Raw genomic sequence first — 18,648 nt, 5'->3', positions numbered from 1 at the left:
GAGCGAGCACAAAACCATTTTACAACTGCTCGAATCTGCTCCTGCAAGTCTCAGCTGTGGGGTTTTTTGCAGGTTGTTTTGCAACACCCCTAGGTGGTAAATGTGTAGCAAAAGTATTCGTATCCGTAGATGACAGAGCGTCCGTGAGCGGGACAAAATAGTCCCGCCCATAATTTCCTAATCCAATGAAAATCGCCGGCAGGGATGCATTTCTCAAATTACAGTGACGGCTGGTGGTGATTTTGGGTGGGTGGGCTAAAGAATGCATTACATTTATCAATACTTCATAGGGCTCCAGACGCCATGAGGTCACCTTTATATCTCTGTTCATAACTTTCATATAATGTGAATGATTTTTAAACAAGATTAAGGTGTAGAGAAAGGCATTTCTTTATTTGAAGCACAATTATAAATAAAAAGAAAAATAAGGTGTTTAAAGTGCTTCACTGAGCTGAAATTGAACATTTCGAACTAAACCATTAAGCAAAATAAAACTTTTTTTGTGCTTAAAGTATTACACAATTAAAATGTTGACTGGTCTCCCTTTGCGCAAAATGCGGCTGTAGACGATCACACACTCTTTGGTAGAGACGTCTGTGTCGCCGTCAATCATGAAGGACATGTAGGCCTATGTGGCGTTTCCGACGTCCGCAGCTGTCTTTTGCTTTAAGGTGTCGCCCATTAGGCCTACTGCAATGAATTGTGCACATGCCATCCCATTGCTATACGTCGGGTTGATGTTTAATCCATTTCTCTTCATGAGAATAATTTCGGATTTAAATTGAGAATGGCAACTCCTCTTTGGCAATGTTGTATGCAACATTAAATGAGATCATTTCCGATTCCTTAGAGAACCTTATTGTTACTGCCTGTCGCTGAAATGCAGCTTGGAGAGGGTCCACTATCTCTACACACTTGTCACGTCATGTTGGGTTATTTAGACAGCTTTTTAAATGTTTCGATACGAAACGTAGTTGACCCGCTTACAAATGCACTATTACCGGCCATATTCTGACCGCACTCCTGACAGTAAATCTGTACATCGTTTGGTTGATGTGTCCCCAATCTTTTCACTTCCAATTTTTCCTCCAAAGACATTAAAGAAAACCGATTAGAAAGTAAATAATCCACTTCATTCATTTTCATGCTAACGCCCGCCATACTGCACTTGCGCTACTGTGCTGTGATTAGTCGAAGGACACTGTACTGTAGCTACTGTGCTAGGTCAGCCTTTGGGCTAAACTAATTTAGCCCAAATGGGAAGCATATGAAGGGGGCGTGTCAGGGCACCTGTCAATCAAACGTCAATGGAAGCTTACGCTACTACGCTTGGGCTGAATACATTTAGCCCATTCACAGGAAAAAAACGAAGATATATATATCCTGGGTTTTTCTGTCACTTTTTGGTGCTTTTGCTCCTTTAGGTTCTACCAAAATCTAAAACAATATGTTCTAAGTTTTTAATAATATTTTTTTTATTTTCACTGTAAGAGGGCTTAGCCCTGTTAGCCCATTTATACCAGCCGTCCCTGATTGGGACCCATCGCGTGCCAGCCATGGAGCTATAAAGATCGCAGCATTCTTGGCGCGGGTACGTTTCTTTCTGGAGAAGTGAAGAGGGCGTCCTACTGAACGGAGGTGGGTATCCTACATTATGTAAAATGAAATGACTTAGTTCAAGGGAATTCTCCCCAAAGTATTGCATTAACATTTCTGAATTTATGTTATGGCGACCATTAAAATACATTCAAGGACATTTGCGGCATGTTAATGAAATACTTTGGGGGGAATTCACTTGAACTAAGTCATTTCATTTAACATAATGTAGGATACCCATCTCCGTTCAGTAGGACGCCCTCTTCACTTCTCCAGAAAGAAACGTATCCCGCGCTGGGTATGCTGCGATCTTTATAGCTCCATGACTGGCACGCGGTGGGTCCCAGTGTAATTTGAGAAATGCATCCCTGCCGGCGACTTTCATTGGATTAGGAAATTATGGGCGGGACTATTTTGTCCCGCTCACGGACGCTCTGTCATCTACGGATACGAATACTTTTGCTACACATTTACCACCTAGGGGTGTTGCAAAACAACCTGCAAAAAACCCCACAGCTGAGACTTGCAGGAGCAGATTCGAGCAGTTGTAAAATGGTTTTGTGCTCGCTCATTAAAATGCTGAATTAACATAGCGTTCACAGATGTGCAACTTCTGATGCATTTGTTCAAATTTGGGTTTACGAATGCACACCTTTTGGGCATGTTCTCAGATTATGAAACACGGGTGTGCAAATGTGTTTTGCACCAACTGCGCTGCAATAATTGTAGCTAAAGGATTTGTGCACCTGTAACACAGATTAGCGTACTCGTAGACCCTATTTTGTGTTTACAATGGTATAAAAAATATTTATATTTTTTTTACGACTACAAATCTACTGTTACACATTTGTGACTTTAGAGTACACATGCAAAATAAATATATACGACTTCAAATTTACTGTGACTTTAGTGTACGCATTCAAATTCTGCAGTTACAGGTGCTAAAGACTTTTGCTACAATAATACCTTCATAAAAACAAGTCCCTTTTGTAAATTACGTGCTTACGTCTCTGCGTCTAAAACGACCCTAAATCGGCCTTCACTGCTGTCTACGCACCCAGCTATTTGATAAATGCCAGATTATAAAACCCACATTTAAAAAAGAAAAACGTCTCAATTTGCGGGACGTGTAAAAAGTAACGGGAATGCGTGGCATCTCATCACCCTACATTCAGGTCCTTTTACGCCAGCGTGCTCCATGGACAGCACACATCCAAAGATTGGATTTTAGGTTTGGTTCTGTTTGATATAATGGGTCCAAATGGATGGTGCTGAGATTCATGCAAAGGAGCCAATTCTGATATTCTCACACTCAAAGCCTAGCGAGCGTCAAACACGAAAGTTGTCAACTAAAGATTTCTGACACCTTACGATTTCAGGTGATATACCTATAGTTTCACTTACTTCATACTTTGCCTGCTTTTTGTCTTCCTTTTTAACCAAACTTTGGGTTGTATGGAGGTAACTGACTTTGGTCCTGTCTGTACAGTATATTTAATCAAATCCATTTCTCTCTGTTACACAAAACAGACGAGGAGGACACAGGTTCCCAGAGTCTCCAGCTCAGGGCCGGTCTAGTGTAGATACTCAATGCTCCTCTTGAATCGATTGAAAATCACAATGATTTTTATTCCTTATTTCTTACCAAAACTATGCCACTCATAACAATAATTTAATCCTTGCCCAGCACTAATTAAGCCTAGGCCTGGACTGCATTTAATATGGAAAGGGGACTATCCCCTGAAAATGTAATTGAGTCAAAGACGAGAGTTGATTCAAGTCTGCCAGACTGCCCCTGCTCTAAAACACACCACTAGTTTTGCATCATCCATACCTGTGCTTCCACAAAGCATTGTTTTCTCTGGTGGACATGTTGTCCCCTGGTCCACTGGTCCACTGGTCCACTGGTCCACTGGGGCCGGATTCACAAAGCATTCTTAAGAAGAAAAAAGTTCTTAAGTAGCACTTTTTTCTTAACTATGTTCTTAAGACAAAGAGTAAAAGAAGTAGTAGAAGTAGAAGTAGTAGTTGACTTTACTTTTCGGAGACGTAACTCAACCAATAATGGTCTGCAAGCAGGAGGTAAGCCAATCAAGACTGTGTCAACTGTTGTCAAGCGCTTGCTAGTTATTATGATGACCATGAAACCATAGAGAAGAGAGACCATTATTGATTGAGTTACGTCTCCGATGACCGCAGTTTACCTAGGCTTGGTTACTTTGACCGTGACAATTTGTTTCCAGCCTACCAAAACGTAGAACTAGCTGCTAGCAAAACACTAGCTGCCACTTGACTGGCGTTGGCTGTGTTGTTGTCAAAGAAACGAGCTGTTAGACTGGCGGTGGCTGAGTTGTTGTCAGTGTTTAGCGTATATTTATCTATTTATTGGTTATGGACATTATCACAGCTAATCTCAGAAACCTTTCATACAGCTGCCCCACCCAGACGCAGCACAGTGGACGTGGTCTCCCTTCAGCGTCAGCTTTTGGAGGAAGTTAGAATGCTGAGGCGTACTCAGGAGCAACTCCTGCAGGTGGAGAGGGAAAAGCTGCTCGTCGAGAGGGAGAAGCTTCGCCTTGCCCAAGCCAAGTTTGATTTAAAAAAAATAATAATGTTGAACCTAGAATAAAACAGCAATCACTCAGAGGTTTTCATGTGTGGTTTATTGTGGTTTTTCTTCACATGAATCTCCTCCTTATGAGGTCTTGTCTCACTCTCATGCCAGTGTTACATGGAGCAGGGACTGGGACATCTCCCTCGGGGTCAGCATCATCTGGGAGGTCAGGGATTGGCAAGTGGTACATAATGCAGATGTTGTGGAGGATAAAAGCACGGGTAATAATTGTACATGCCCTCTCAGGAGTGTACTGGAGCACTCCACCAGAACGGTCGATACACCTAAACCTTGACTTCACTACCCCGATGCACCTCTCCACAACACTACGTGTTCTTCGTTGTGCCCGGCTGTAGCGCTCATCTGGCTCTGTTGCAGGGTGAAGGATGGGTGTCATCAACCATGGCCTTAAGGCATAGCCACTGTCTCCTGTCATAGAGGACATTAGTTAGGGCAATACAGTATGTTTTTGTTTTAACCTAAAGTAGAATTCATGTGTAGTTCTCACCTAACAACCAACCACCGGGCATTTCTCCCTCATTAAATGTAATGCCCGTTCCTGAATTCATGAAGGGGTCGTGGGTGCTACCCGGCCACTTCGCAACAAGGTCTGTCACTCGTAGCGTTGCATCAAATATGACCCGTGTGTTTATCGACTGGAAATTTTTCCTATTTACAAAGGCCTCCTCCTCATCATTTGGTGCCTATGGAATTAAAATGTATGGAATAATTCATACTTAAGGTAACACTTCAAGCACCACGTGAAATGTTTTTTGATTCAAGCTGATACGTTCATAAACAGCATAAACAGATTTGCAAAAAAATTCAAATAAATAACATTATCTTACTTTGATTGCAATATGTGTCCCATCAACTGCCCCCAGCACATTTGGAAATCCGGCTATATTGAAGAACTGTTGTTTGGCTGTAATACATTCTGCATCTGTTGTAGGAAACTCTTTAAACTGCCTTACTCTTCTGCAGAGTGCATTTGAAACATCTCTGACCACTCTGCTAATGGAGGACTGGCTTACACCCAGTGTGCCCCCCACCACCGTTTGAAAAGACCCAGAGGCATAGAACCTCAGGGCAGCAATAATCTGCAACACCAGTGGAAGTGGTGTTGATCGCCCTGTTTCTCTTTTCAGATCAACTGATAAGCTATCAGCTAGAAAAAGTATGGCTGGCCTAGAGAGCCTATACTGTCTAATTAAGACATGGTCTGGAGGGCTAGTGGATTCTCTCCCTAGCCGCCACCCAAAGAACTTCCATCTAAAAGTAATAATAGTGAGGACATGGTTTCAGTAACTTGGCCTACTTAAAAACATATGTTCATAGTGATTTATTAACCGATGTAAGTCGCTTTGGATAAAAGCAACTGCTAAATGCCCTAAATGTAAATTAAGTAGAACACACATCAATAACTGTCTCCATGATTTACTAAGAGTGCATTGTAGTGTAATCAACAGGCACACATGTCACACAGACTGAAGTGTCCATTTCAACTATATGTCAACTGCCAAAATAAGCTAGGCTACATTAAAAAAATATATATAAAAAATACTCTGACCTACTTAAATTACAAATACATTGTCTAGGACTACCAAATACTAAATAAATAAATAAAAATGTCATACAAAGTAAATACCTATCAAGACTTACCTTTTCACTGCAGCTGGTTTAAGAATGGGGAGGGCTTCTCTTAAAGTAGTGAAGAAACTTGAGAAGAAATTCAAGAACTTTGTCTTCAAGAATCTCATTTGTTCTTAAATACTTTCTTAGGAAAAAACGTAGGAACTTAGGAAAAAAATTAGGAAGAAAGTTGAAAAATTATTAAAGAATATCAAATCTTCTTAAAATTTGTCTGAAGAACATAGTTAATAAAAAAGTGCTACTTAAGAACTTTCTTCTTCTTAAGAATGCTTTGTGAATCCGGGCCCTGACCTTCAACCCCTGAGGGAGACGGCTTCGGAGTGGAGGGAGGGGGGGCAGCAGGTCTCCCTCAACAGCACTGGAACAGAACCGGACCCCCGGGGCCAAACGAAACATTGACCTCAATTCAATGTCTTTTGTCAACAGGTTCCATAACATTGTATTAGCTGAGTTAAGCTACAATGTAACGTTTGTCGATTATGTAAGCTGGATTTAAAGAATATAGTTGCAGGCTACATATTTTAAATTTGTCCTTTCAACATGCATCTTATTTGTAGCAATAAAATAATGCAATTAAGTTAAATTGATTAAAACATAAGGTTCTCATCCACATCATTTTTTACTAAGTGTTTTATACATATAATTGAATCCTAATTCTAGTATGTCAAAAGGTTCCACAGAAATTAATTTGATGCAACTCGCATATTTTTTTCATTTGGTTTATTGACCAACACAACACTGATGCAGTTAACATCGCGGGGCACTTGGTACACAAAAAAACAATACATAAACATCTTCGGCACATTATTAGGCAACATTTTGGAGCAGGACAGTACAACACCATCATTTGTAAACTGCCTTGTTGCAGCATAGAAATCCCATCAAAACTTGCCTTGATTTGACAATATTATGGTCTAAAAATAGAACAGGCTTTTCATCTTTTGTAAAAGTATAATTAAGTTGTGACATAATTTATGTAACAACACCGCTTTTTTAACAAAACACTTGCCACTGTCAACATTTATTTTAGCATTGCGGGGGGGAAAACCCCTCTCTCTCTCTCCCCTCTCTCTTTCTCTCCCCTCTCTCCCTCTCTTTCCCCCCACTCCGTTACTCTCTCCCTCCTTCTGACTCTCATTTCAACAACACACACAAACATGTCACATTGTGTAGACACATTCTGTTAAAGTAGTGTTTCTCAGTGTATATGTTGGTCTATTCCACAGAGCATTCAGCATTCTGTTAAAGTAGTGTTTCTCAGTGTATATGTTGGTCTATTCCACAGAGCATTCAGCATTCTGTTAAAGTAGTGTTTCTCAGTGTATATGTTGGTCTATTCCACAGAGCATTCAGCATTCTGTTAAAGTAGTGTTTCTCTGTATATGTTGGTCTATTCCACAGAGCATTCGTCATTCTGTTAAAGTAGTGTTTCTCAGTGTATATGTTGGTCTATTCCACAGAGCATTCAGCATTCAAACCAATGGCTCCTTGGTACAGTGTGTCCATGAACAGCTGTTCCTGCGTTGAGACTGCAAGCGTCCAGTGGAAGGAAGAGCTTTTCGAGTACAGAGGAGGCATAACAAAAACATAACCACATTTTGAGCATACAGAGACGGTGCGCTTTATAAACATGAGCTTAATTAATACATTTGACTTGATGAGCATTTGACAGTGCTGTGTGTGCCAATGTCCACTCTGTGGATCACACAAAACAGAAAGCTTTAAAAGAGCAAGGGTGGTTTGACGGTGATGAGGTGTGTTTTGAGGGCCGTTTTGAATGATGACAGAGTGTCGGCAGTGTGGATTATGTATAGCTGAACATTAGACTGCTAAACATGGTATTGTGATACCATGTTTAGTGACCTGCAGCTGGACCGCGTCAGCGTGCACTACAACGAGGCCGCCGCTCAGGGGGCGCGCCTTCAACCTCTCACATGCTCACCTATTCACACAATCACCTATTCATACGCTCACCTATTCACACACTCACCTATTCACACGCTCACCTATTCACACGCTCACCTATTAACACGCTCACCTATTAACACGCTCACCTATTCACACAATCACCTATTCACACGCTCACCTATTAACACGCTCACCTATTAACACGCTCACCTATTCACACAATCACCTATTCATACGCTCACCTATTCACACACTCACCTATTCACACGCTCACCTATTCACACGCTCACCTATTCACACGCTCACCTATTCACACGCTCACCTATTCACACGCTCACCTATTCACACAATCACACACTCACCTATTCACATCCTCCACCATCCAACCTCTCAACCATTCACCCATTCATCCATTCACACTCTCACCCATTCATCTGTTTTGCTAATTCTCTCTGCTGAAGAGTATCTTCCTAGAAATAAGTAGATGGATACACGGTATATAGTTCGACATACATTCCAATGCAGTGGCGGACTCAGACTGTTTGAAGGGCAGGGGCGAAAAAATAAAAAGAGCACATTCTGGACTACATGGGGCCCCACCAGCGGACACAGTGGCTTTTCTAACTTGATGGTGTTTTGTTCCCCAAACGGAGCCTTAAAGGCAGCGCTGCCTGGAAGGTCCTATCCCCTAACCATAGCAAGCGCTGCGTTCAAGGTCCCATTGGGGCCACTTGTTACATCTCCATGTAGCACTTAAAAGAATAGTTCGGCTCATAATTTAAACTGGGGGTCTGGGGGTCCTCCCCCAGGAAAAAAAATGCTTCAAAGACACTGTTTCCCCTTATTACAGCGACTTTATAAACACCAAAATGAGTTGTTCACATCATTGTGCACTTTCACATTTTAGCCAAAGAAAGGAGGATGCCTGACTGCTTCCATCTTTACTAACATTTAACTAAAAATTAGACTGGAGAAAATTCAATGTGCCGCTACCGTGCAGTCATTGACCGCTGACAGCCAGCTACGGAAACATTTAAGGAAGTTTTCCTTCATGTTCAGCTGATAGCTGACCATTATCGGCTCTCTTGCACGAAACGACCTACATTTGAATGATCTTGAATGCTCAAAAAATGTATATACATTTTAAACGTATTATGCAAACTGAAAATATTAAGTTTTTCTAACTTGGCATCTAATTGCGCTTTTCCACTATGGGTTCTGACATACTCTTAGTCCGCTTTTTGCTTCGTTATCCAGTGGAGATTTAAGTACCACTCGATGTAGCCGTTTTTCATGGCGACGCCACATGAAAGCAACGCCTCGCATTCCCCGTTCGTCAGCTACCAAAGAGAGGAACGTCTGCACCTCAATAGCGAACCACAACATGTTTTTTTCGGTTTGCCATATTCTTGCTCCAGAAGGCACATCATCATCATCAGGGGCAACCTAGAGCACTCATTAATTTTTGTTCATGTGTAAAGGGCAGCCAATAAGGCACTTTCTCTAATTTTCACCACCATAGAGGGCACTTTAGCACACTTTTTCAACCATGGGGGCACCAGACAGGCAGAAGGGCACTAGAAGGGCACCAGACGGGCAGAAGAGCACTAAAAGGGCACTATAAGGACGAGACGAGCAGAAGGGCACTATCAGGGCAATAGAAGAGCACTAGAAGGGCACTAGAAGGACCAGACGGGCAGAAGGGCACTATCAGGGCACTAGAAGGGCACTAGAAGGGCACTAGAAGGGTGCTAGAAGGGCACTAGGAGGGCACTCGAAGGACCAGACGGGCAGAAGGGCACTTGAAGGACCAGACGGGCAGAAGGGCACTATCAGGGTACTAAAGGGGGCACTAAAAGGGCACCAGACAGGCAGAAGGGGACTATAAGGGCACTCATTAAGGCACGTCATTGAATTTTCTTGTTCTAGAGGGCACATCATCATAATTTATTGTATGAAGGAGCACCCTAGAGGGCACCAAATCACGTTTTGCACGTGAAATGGGCAGCCAATAAGGCATTTCCTCTCGTTTTCGACACTCTTGAAGTGCACTTTAGCGCGCTTTTTCAACCATTGAGCCACGAGGAGGGGGGGGGCAGGGGGGGGCGGTCGCCCCCCCTGCCCCCACCCCCCTGAGTCCGCCACTTTTCCAATGCATCGACCGTGGAGTAGTTCTCCTTGATAAATGACTTCTGGGATTTATTAATGGGTCCCGAGACTGGATGCGTGATGGTTCATTATTTGATGTTATACTCCCCCCTACAGGTCACACTGAAGTACCACATGAGAAGTCACACCGTGTCATAAGAAAAAACCACTAGCGATTCGTCTAACCTTATGAACAGCAGAATACTTTGTTCCAAAGAAGTATTAGAAAACAAATACTAATTTCTGTGTGTGTGTGTGTGTGTGTGTGTGTGTGTGTGTGTGTGTGTGTGTGTGTGTGTGTGTGTGTGTGTGTGTGTGTGTGTGTGTGTGTGTGTGTGTGTGTGTGTGTGTGTGGGTAAGAGTTAGTTTCACTTTGAAGTTCTCCTCTTTGAATTACGCATGTTTCCTGGTCAGTGCGTCTGATGATGGACTCGGAGTCACGTCTCTGCGGATAATCTCCTCGAGCTGTTCTTCTGAATACATCGATATGAAGGCGCTGATAGGGCTGCTGCTTTTGGTCTTTGGTCACGGTGTGTCCTCAGGTAAGACTGAGTAAAGTTTTTACTTTTCAAAACTATCCTTCCAAAATGTTTGGTTCATGGTCGCTGAAGAGACGATGCTTAGATTCCCTAATTTGGTTGAAAAGCATTTGAGTATCCTCTCTAATGAGTTAAATTAATCCACAACATGATTCAGCTTTTACTGTGAGTATTTAAACTAATGTAAGAACATTTATTCTGAATTCGAACTGTGAGAACGAAACCAGTGCACTGGTTTGATGATGTCGTTCCCAAATGTACAATCTATTATCAGAACCAAACATTAAACTACAGTTAGGAGAGACTCCGTGTACGTTAAGCAGTGGCGGATTTAGCAAATTGGGGGCCCAAGGCGACGATATGTATGGGGCCCACCTCATTCGATCTTTAAAACAGAACAGAGAAAAAAAATATATATCACGTTTGTAATGTGTGGTTCTCTAATAGACAGGGTTATTTTCTTCCTTCATTTCTCGTCAATGAGTCATCTTGTTGGGTTGGGTTCTTCTTGTGTTTCTTCCTTCATATCTTGCTAAACCCTTTACAGGCTGCAATTCAGAAAGGGGCCAAGGCAAGGTGGCACACACAGACATGCACACACACACACACACACACACACACACACACACACACACACACACACACACATTATATAAGCAATGTCAGAGACAGTTTTTAAGTTTAAAGCCTACAACAATGATTCATGTAATGTGTTTTAAAAATAATTATTTAGTTTTTAACTATTTTTTGTGTTTTGTGTAGAAAATGAACGAGCAGTCCAAGTAAACAGGACTACATGTAGGCCTACATCAGTATTTTGTTAGATACTTTGATTTTTACCACTGTTTTTTGTATTGTTGGCTGTTTCTCAGTGTGGTTTAATATGTTCTGAGGAAATTGACGGAAAATGTTCTACATGACTGCAGCTGTTGATGGCCTAATAGCATTAAAGGTCTTAAACACAGTTTTTTTACTTCCTCATCTTGCTACACCCTTTACAGGCAGGTATTCACAGTGGCAGATTTAGCAAATTGGGGGCCCAAGCCAAAGCTATGTACACTTTTTTACTCCAAAATAAAGATGGAAAGTGGAGAACGCACAAAGTGTAGCAGTCCACAAACTAATAGTCACGATGGAACTAGAAAGAGAATAAGGTTTCAGATAACACCTGTCTTTGCCAAAATGCCAGACGAACCAGCACTGTTTATTATTAAGATCAAATCAATATCAATATAACCAGCAAGATAAGTAGTTAGGGTGAACCCCCACAAACAGTGATATATTTAGCGAAACATCACAAACAGTCATATACTTAGCAAATATTGCCATGATGAATAATTGACTTTGTATGTGTGAGTGAGGTTGCAATTGGCATTGCACTTGAGATTGACATTTCAAACATTCTACAAACAAGCCTTTGTACGAGAGAGAGAGAGAGAGAGAGAGAGAGAGAGAGAGAGAGAGAGAGAGAGAGAGAGAGAGAGAGAGAGAGAGAGAGAGAGAGAGAGAGAGAGAGAGAGAGAGAGAGAGAGAGAGAGAGAGAGAGAGAGAGAGAGAGAGAGAGAGAGAGAGAGAGAGAGAGAGAGAGAGAGAGAGAGAGGGACAGAGAGAGGGAGGGAGGGAGGGACAGAGAGAGGGAGGGAGAGGGACAGAGAGAGAGGGAGGGAGAGGGACAGAGAGAGAGGGAGGGAGAGGGACAGAGAGAGAGGGAGGGAGAGGGACAGAGAGAGAGGGAGGGAGAGAGAGAGGGAGAGAGAGAGAGAGTCTATGAGCGGGAAAAGATAAAATGTTCTCCACATCACACGCTTCTAACAGTCCTACTTATTGACGTCTTCTCACAGGTCTTCACCTAGCGCCACTTCACAGCTAGCTGCTGCTGCTGCTGTAGCGGCGTGTTCAACGCTTTGGACGTTGTTGTTCCTGTCTGTATCCCCAACAGTAGCCATAAGAAAGTGTGTCATCTTTGGCAGCGTTGCCAAATACTTTTGGCAGCTTTGGTAACTTTATTTCCTAACCCTTTTCCTAACCCTTAATTTTAATTTTGCGTTTAGACTTGTCTTGCTTCGTCTTTGTTTTGTGTATAAAACGTACCTATGCCTCTATGCTAAAACTGCCACTGACTTTAAGTCTACTTTTAATCCTTAGTATTATATTAACACTGCGTGCGTGCGTGCGTGCGTGCGTGCGTGCGTGCGTGCGTGCGTGCGTGCGTGCGTGCGTGCGTGCGTGCGTGCGTGCGTGCGTGCGTGCGTGCGTGCGTGCGTGCGTGCGTGCGTGCGTGCGTGGTCGACTCCACTCTAATAATATATAGGTGCCTATCTTGTCTCTAGCCGTCAGGGGTAATAATGAGGTGTGGATATGGGACATGGACACTTGAGATTGAAAGTTCACACCCGGCCACTCTGAGATGTAGGCTAGTGTGTTGTGTGGATTTATATTTGCATGTGTTTGTGTGTGCACAAGATAACACTTTATTAATGTTCCCTAAAGAGAAATTCAGGTGTTAGAGCAGCCAAAATTACCCGCAGCAAACACACAAATGTGTCTTTCTAGTGTCTTATAACAATGTAAAAGTGTCATTTCATATACGTAATAATCACATTTTCAAACTCATATACATGCGTTATGTTAGCATGCTGTGTTGGTTTTCCTCAGAGCTTTTTTGTTCCCTAAGGACCTCTGGCCTCTGTTGTTTAGTCTGTTTGTCTGTTTGTGTGTGTGGGCCTGGAGAGGGAAGGATTGATTATTGAGCCCTAGCTGACCTACAAGAAAACATGGCCAACAGTCCAGCGTTTCCCACTCTATTTTACTTGGCATCAACTGGTCCTGACTCAGTGGAAAATCAAGGTTGAAATCAGGCTGTTATTCTTCCAGTGTGGTCCAAGAGAAACAGTTTAAATGAGCCTTGAACTCTTCCACTGCTGAGACGATTTTCTTTCTAGATGAAGATAAAGGCCTGTGTTTCCTGCCAAGAATGAATGCAAATGGTTGAATGCAAAATGCTGGGACGCAAGTGAACTCTGAGCTGCACCTCACCCCGTTCCCAGGTGTTCTCTATCCAGCTACACAGCGTGAATATTTCCAAACCTCACTCTGGCCGCTTATTAGCACTCCACCCCCCACAAGCGCTAACACACCGCAAAAGGAATGATACCTTTATTTTATATTAACACTCAGAGATATCTTATTATTAACCTTTCAACGTTCTTGGAGAATCATCACGCAAGCGCACAAAAGCATATACACACGCAGACACACACTTATATAATTATTATCATTGTCAATATATTATTATAAAATATAATAATTATATTATATTATTAATTATTATTAGAGCTGTCAGTTAAACGCGTTATTAACGGCGTTAACGCAAACCAATTTTAACGGCGTTACATTTTTTATCGCGCGATTAACGCAATTATTTTATTAAAAAATAAATATATATATTTCTTTGGCTCAAAACAAAGAAGCAGTAGCCTGACTGCTATGTTCAAATGACATTTGTTCAAAGCAGTCGTTTAATTGCACTACAGGCTCTTTTTTTGTATCGTCCTGCTTTGAACATTATATGCCAATGTTGTTATCAATAAAATATCATTTGCACAAGGCAAGCCGATGCACTTAACCATGTTGATAAGAGAATTAAAATGAGAAGAATTATGGGACAAAAAAATCAAGGGATATTTAGCATAGAAAAATAATTTACGATTAATCGCGAGTTAACTATGACATTAATGCGATTAATCAAGATTAAATATTTTAATCGCTTGACAGCTCTAATTATTATCATTCAGATTCATGCAGATGATAGCAATGTGAAGATAGTTAAAATGTCTGCATCAAATACAGAAATTCACCAAACTTATAATTATAAAAACATTGTAATAGTTATTTAAATAATCGTTTATTATTCTGGTTAGCAGTAATGATTAAGAGGCAGCAGGTTGTGTTGTGGTTGAAGGTCTGGACAGCCAGCGCTGTGGGCTACAGTGAGATGTTTGGATGTCAATAAGATCAAAAAGGTTCCTACATTACCTGGACGGCCAGGGGGCGGAGCCATGAGACAGGGGGCGGGGCCATAGTATAGGGGTCGGAGCCATAGAGCAGGGGGAGGGGCCATGGGCCTTTCTGTCTAGAGGGATGAACAGTATTAACCTGTCTGTCGTAACCTGTCTGTCTGTCTATAGTGATGTACAGCTACCTGTCTGTCTGTCTGTCTGTCTACAGTGATGTACCGTATTAACCTGTCTGTCTGTCTGTCTACAGTGATGTACAGTAGTAACCTCTCTGTCTGTCTGTCTGTCTGTCTACAGTGATGTACAGTAGTAACCTCTCTGTCTGTCTGTCTGTCTGTCTGTCTGTCTGTCTGTCTGTCTGTCTGTCTGTCTGTCTGTCTGTCTACAGTAATGTAAAGTCTTAACCTGCCTGTCTGTCTGTCTACAGTGATGAACTGTATTAACCTGTCAGTCTGTCTGTCTGTCTGTCTGTCTGTCTGTCTGTCTGTCTGTCTACAGTGATTCACTCTCTGCAGTATTTCGCCACATCATCGACTGGACTCCCAACCTTCCCAGAGTTTGTTGCTGTTGCGATGGTGGATGGAGTTCAGTTTGGGTACTATGACCGCAGCATCCAGGGAATAGTGCTGAAACAGGCCTGGACGGAAGAGTTAAACAGAGACCATCCAGGTGAACTAGAGATGATGTCTGTAATGGCTCTGGGGGCCCAGGAGAGACTCAAGGCAAAGATGTTGGATCTGAAGAAGTGCTTTAACCAGACAGGAAGTAAGTTTATATCTGATGTCTGACCTTTCACATTTAGATATTCATCATTTAAACCAGAATAAAGTTTCACCATGCTCCCTAACAGTGTTCCAATTACCCCCCTCAGCATTCCCATTGGGGGGGCGATTGCGTCATTAGAAAGCCCTGCCTCTATATTCATACCTTCATCTTTACACACTTACGGTGTGTGGCCTACATTCTTCTGAAATTGTATAAAATGCCTAAGCCAGGTAGCTAATTCTGAAGAAAGAAACACATGCTAACAGATATCTTTGGGAAACAACAAACAACACCAACTTAATCAAGAAAGTATTTTGGGAGGATTTTTCGCGATTGCTCAATCACTTGACCTGCAGGTTGGGGCAGCGGTGCGCTGAATGCGGGCAGCAGGCTAACTGACATGACTGACAACGAGGGAACACTGAACCAACCCCACTGACGTTATAATATCTATAAATCATGGGCCTACTTAGAACGTACACCCACAGTGGCGATCACAGAACATAAACGCTATGTTATGCATTGGCATAATGCCCCTCCTCCTGGCGTTGAAATCAATTTGCCTACTCCCCTAACGTACATTATATCACTACATCTAATAACGATAAGGCAATACATTATTTTGGCCTAATACCACAGAGGAAATAAATGACAAACATCAAGTGACTCAATCTAATTTGTTTGTTCATGGGCTACAAAACTAGTTGACTTGCATTCACAACTCATAAGGAACCGTCACCTTGATACCGTAGCTCTCCTCGCAGCTCTATTGGTAGCGGCGAACACACATAACCTGCATAACCTGCCAGTGCCGCCGGAGTTTCGTAATGGAGCAATAGTCGAGTGATGTCAAGTAAACAAAAGTCAAAAGATGCTGAAGGCAGAGAAATGGTACAGTCCACTGAAGGGGCGTTTTAAATCGTATGACACTAGATTATTACTTTCATGATGAGCACAGATTGAGAAATACTACTTCCCGTTAGTATTTCAGTACCCCCGAAACTTTCGTTTTAGTCCCTATTAGAGGGGTCCAAAACCCATTCGAGGGGGTCAGACCCCCCCAAACCCCCCCCGAAATCGAACCCTGTTCCTAAAAACACACACGCACTCACACACGCATGCACGTGTCCGTGCACACACGCTAATAAAGGTAGTCAGTGTGGCAGTACACAGTGTAGCAGTACACAGTGTAGTAGTACTCAGTGTAGTAGTACTCAGTGTAGTAGTACTCAGTGTAGTAGTACTCAGTGTAGCAGTACTCAGTGTAGTAGTACTCAGTGTAGCAGTACTCAGTGTAGTAGTACTCAGTGTTTGTATAGAAATTTAAGAAGAGACCAAAGCCTGTTGTGTGTGATATTCAGTGTCCAGAATCCCGATATTAAATCAATTATTGGATCACAGTATTATCTACTGCTAAATATGTTTCATCTCATGAATCAATGAAAATTATTCTAAAAGTTTGTAGTTAACATGAAAAAATGTCGAACTCCAAAATACAAATACAATTAAATTCACAGATAAAGTAACAGGACATATAGTTAATGGAGGTAACGGCTACTAATATTCTTAAATGCCCCCGCAGTCAGGGCCAGCGCTCGGCATGGGCGACCTAGCCGATCGCCAAGGGCGGCAAATGCGTTGGGGGCGCCCTCTGGTGGCGCCCGTAAGTAGTCAATTAAAATATACGAAACAAACGGAGAAGGGAGGGGGCGCAGGAGCCATTGCTAGGGCTCCCCCCCACACACACACACTTCCTTAGCTCCTGCCATTATAAACTTAGATGTAATAAAACAACAAGGATAGCTAGCGGGCTAGCGGTATTAGCTCCGCTCGTCTGCTGGTCAGATGGAGGGGTTGAGGGTGGTGTACGAGGTGTAGGGTGGTGTAGGGGGTGGGGATGTAAGATGTGTTAGGGTGGTGTAGGGCGGTGAAGGGTGGTGTAGGGTAGTGTAGGGGCTGTAGAGTGGTGTAGAGCTCTGGCTGGTCTTATTTTTTTATTTATTAATATTGTTATAATGATAATGTTCATATGGTTTGTGTTTTGATGTGTCTGTGTGTATTTTAATGTTAATGATCTCACCCTTTCTCTTTTCCCTCCTTCCATTTCTCTCTCTCTCTCCCTCTCTCTCTCTCTCAGGTACCCATATTTTTCAGAGGACACTTGGCTGTGAGTGGGATGATGAGGATGATTCTACTGATGGTTATCTCCAGTTTGGTTATGATGGAGAGGACTTCATAGCGTTGGACCTGAAGACCCTGACCTGGGTCGCTCCAGTACCTCAGGCTGTCAGCACCAAACAGAGATGGAATGAGGATAAAGCTCGATTACAATTCAATAAGTACTTCCTCACCAATCATTGTGTTGATTGGCTGAAAATGAGCCTGGCCTTTGGGAAGAGCACTCTGCAGAGAACAGGTAGAGTCACATGACCTGGTGGGCGTCTCTGAGTCTCTGTTCTCTCTCTCCCCCCCCCCTCTCTCTCTCTCTCTCCCCCCCTCGCTCTCTCTCTCTCTCTCTCTCTCTCTCTCTCTCTCTCTCTCTCTCTCTCCCCCCCCCCCCCCTCTCTCTGACCACAATATATGAACTAAGTCCTAATGTCCTGAATTAAGCAGACGAGACTCAACCCTGAAGGGGGACGCAACTCAGCCCCTTATGGAAGAATATGAAACATAGAATATATTACATGACAAGAACACCTGTTTACATTATGAAATAATCTCTCTCCGTCTCTGTCTCCCTCTCTCTCTCTCTCTCTTTCTCCCCTCTCTCTCTCTCTCTCTCTCTCTGTCGTCTCTCTCTCTCTGTTCTCTCTCTCTCTCTCTCCTCTCTCCCTCTCCCCCTCTCTCTCTCTCTCTCTCTCATCTCTCTCTCCTCTTCTCTCTCTCTCTCTCTCTCTCTCGCCCCCTCTCTCTCTCTCTCCCCCCCCCTCTCTGTCCTCCCCCCTCTCTCTCTCTCTCTCTCTCTCTCTCTCTCTACTCTCTCCCCCTCTCTCTCTCTCTCTTCTTCCCCCGCCCCTTCTGTGGGTGTCTCTATCTCCCTTATCTCTATCACCCCCTCTCTCTCTGTCTCTCTCTCTCTCTCTCCCTCTCTCCCCTCTCTCTCTCTCTCTCTCGCTCTCTCCTCTCTCTCTCTCTCTCTCTCTCTCTCTCTCTCTCTCTCCCCCCTCTCTCCCCCCCTCTCTCCTCTCTCTCTCTCTCTCTCTCATCTCTCTCTCTCCTCTCTCTCATCTCTTCTCTCTCTCCTCTCTCTCTCTCTCTCTCTCTCTTCCCCCCCCCCCCCCCCCCCCCCCCCCCCCCCCCCCCCACCCCCCCCCCCCCCCCCCCCCCCCCCCCTCTCTCTCTCCAGAGCGTCCGCGGGTGTCTCTGCTCCAGAGGAGCCCCTCCTCCCCAGTGGTGTGCCATGCTACAG

At 43.3% G+C, this 18,648-nt stretch overlaps 1 protein-coding gene across 2 annotated transcripts in view; it reads left to right on the top strand.

Moving 5' to 3' along the window:
- LOC130375623 (major histocompatibility complex class I-related gene protein-like) overlaps positions 1-18,648 on the top strand; it is a 37,988-nt gene that overhangs the window by 15,517 nt on the left and 3,823 nt on the right. Inside the window, exon 5 of one of the 2 annotated variants that reach the window (XM_056582663.1) lies at positions 4,029-4,240. The exons of the other annotated variant lie outside the window; for it this stretch is intronic. Within the exon in view, the coding sequence (XP_056438638.1) occupies positions 4,029-4,225 (197 nt within the window). The 3' untranslated portion in view covers positions 4,226-4,240. Of the gene's footprint in view, positions 1-4,028; positions 4,241-18,648 lie in introns of those variants that run through there. 2 annotated transcript variants of the gene reach the window in all.

This window comes from Gadus chalcogrammus, chromosome 22 (assembly GCF_026213295.1).
Source record: "Gadus chalcogrammus isolate NIFS_2021 chromosome 22, NIFS_Gcha_1.0, whole genome shotgun sequence".
Taxonomy (NCBI): Eukaryota; Metazoa; Chordata; class Actinopteri; order Gadiformes; family Gadidae; genus Gadus; species Gadus chalcogrammus.
The sequence above is the reverse complement of the archived record's forward strand: the minus strand, read 5'-3'. Positions and strand labels throughout refer to the sequence as shown.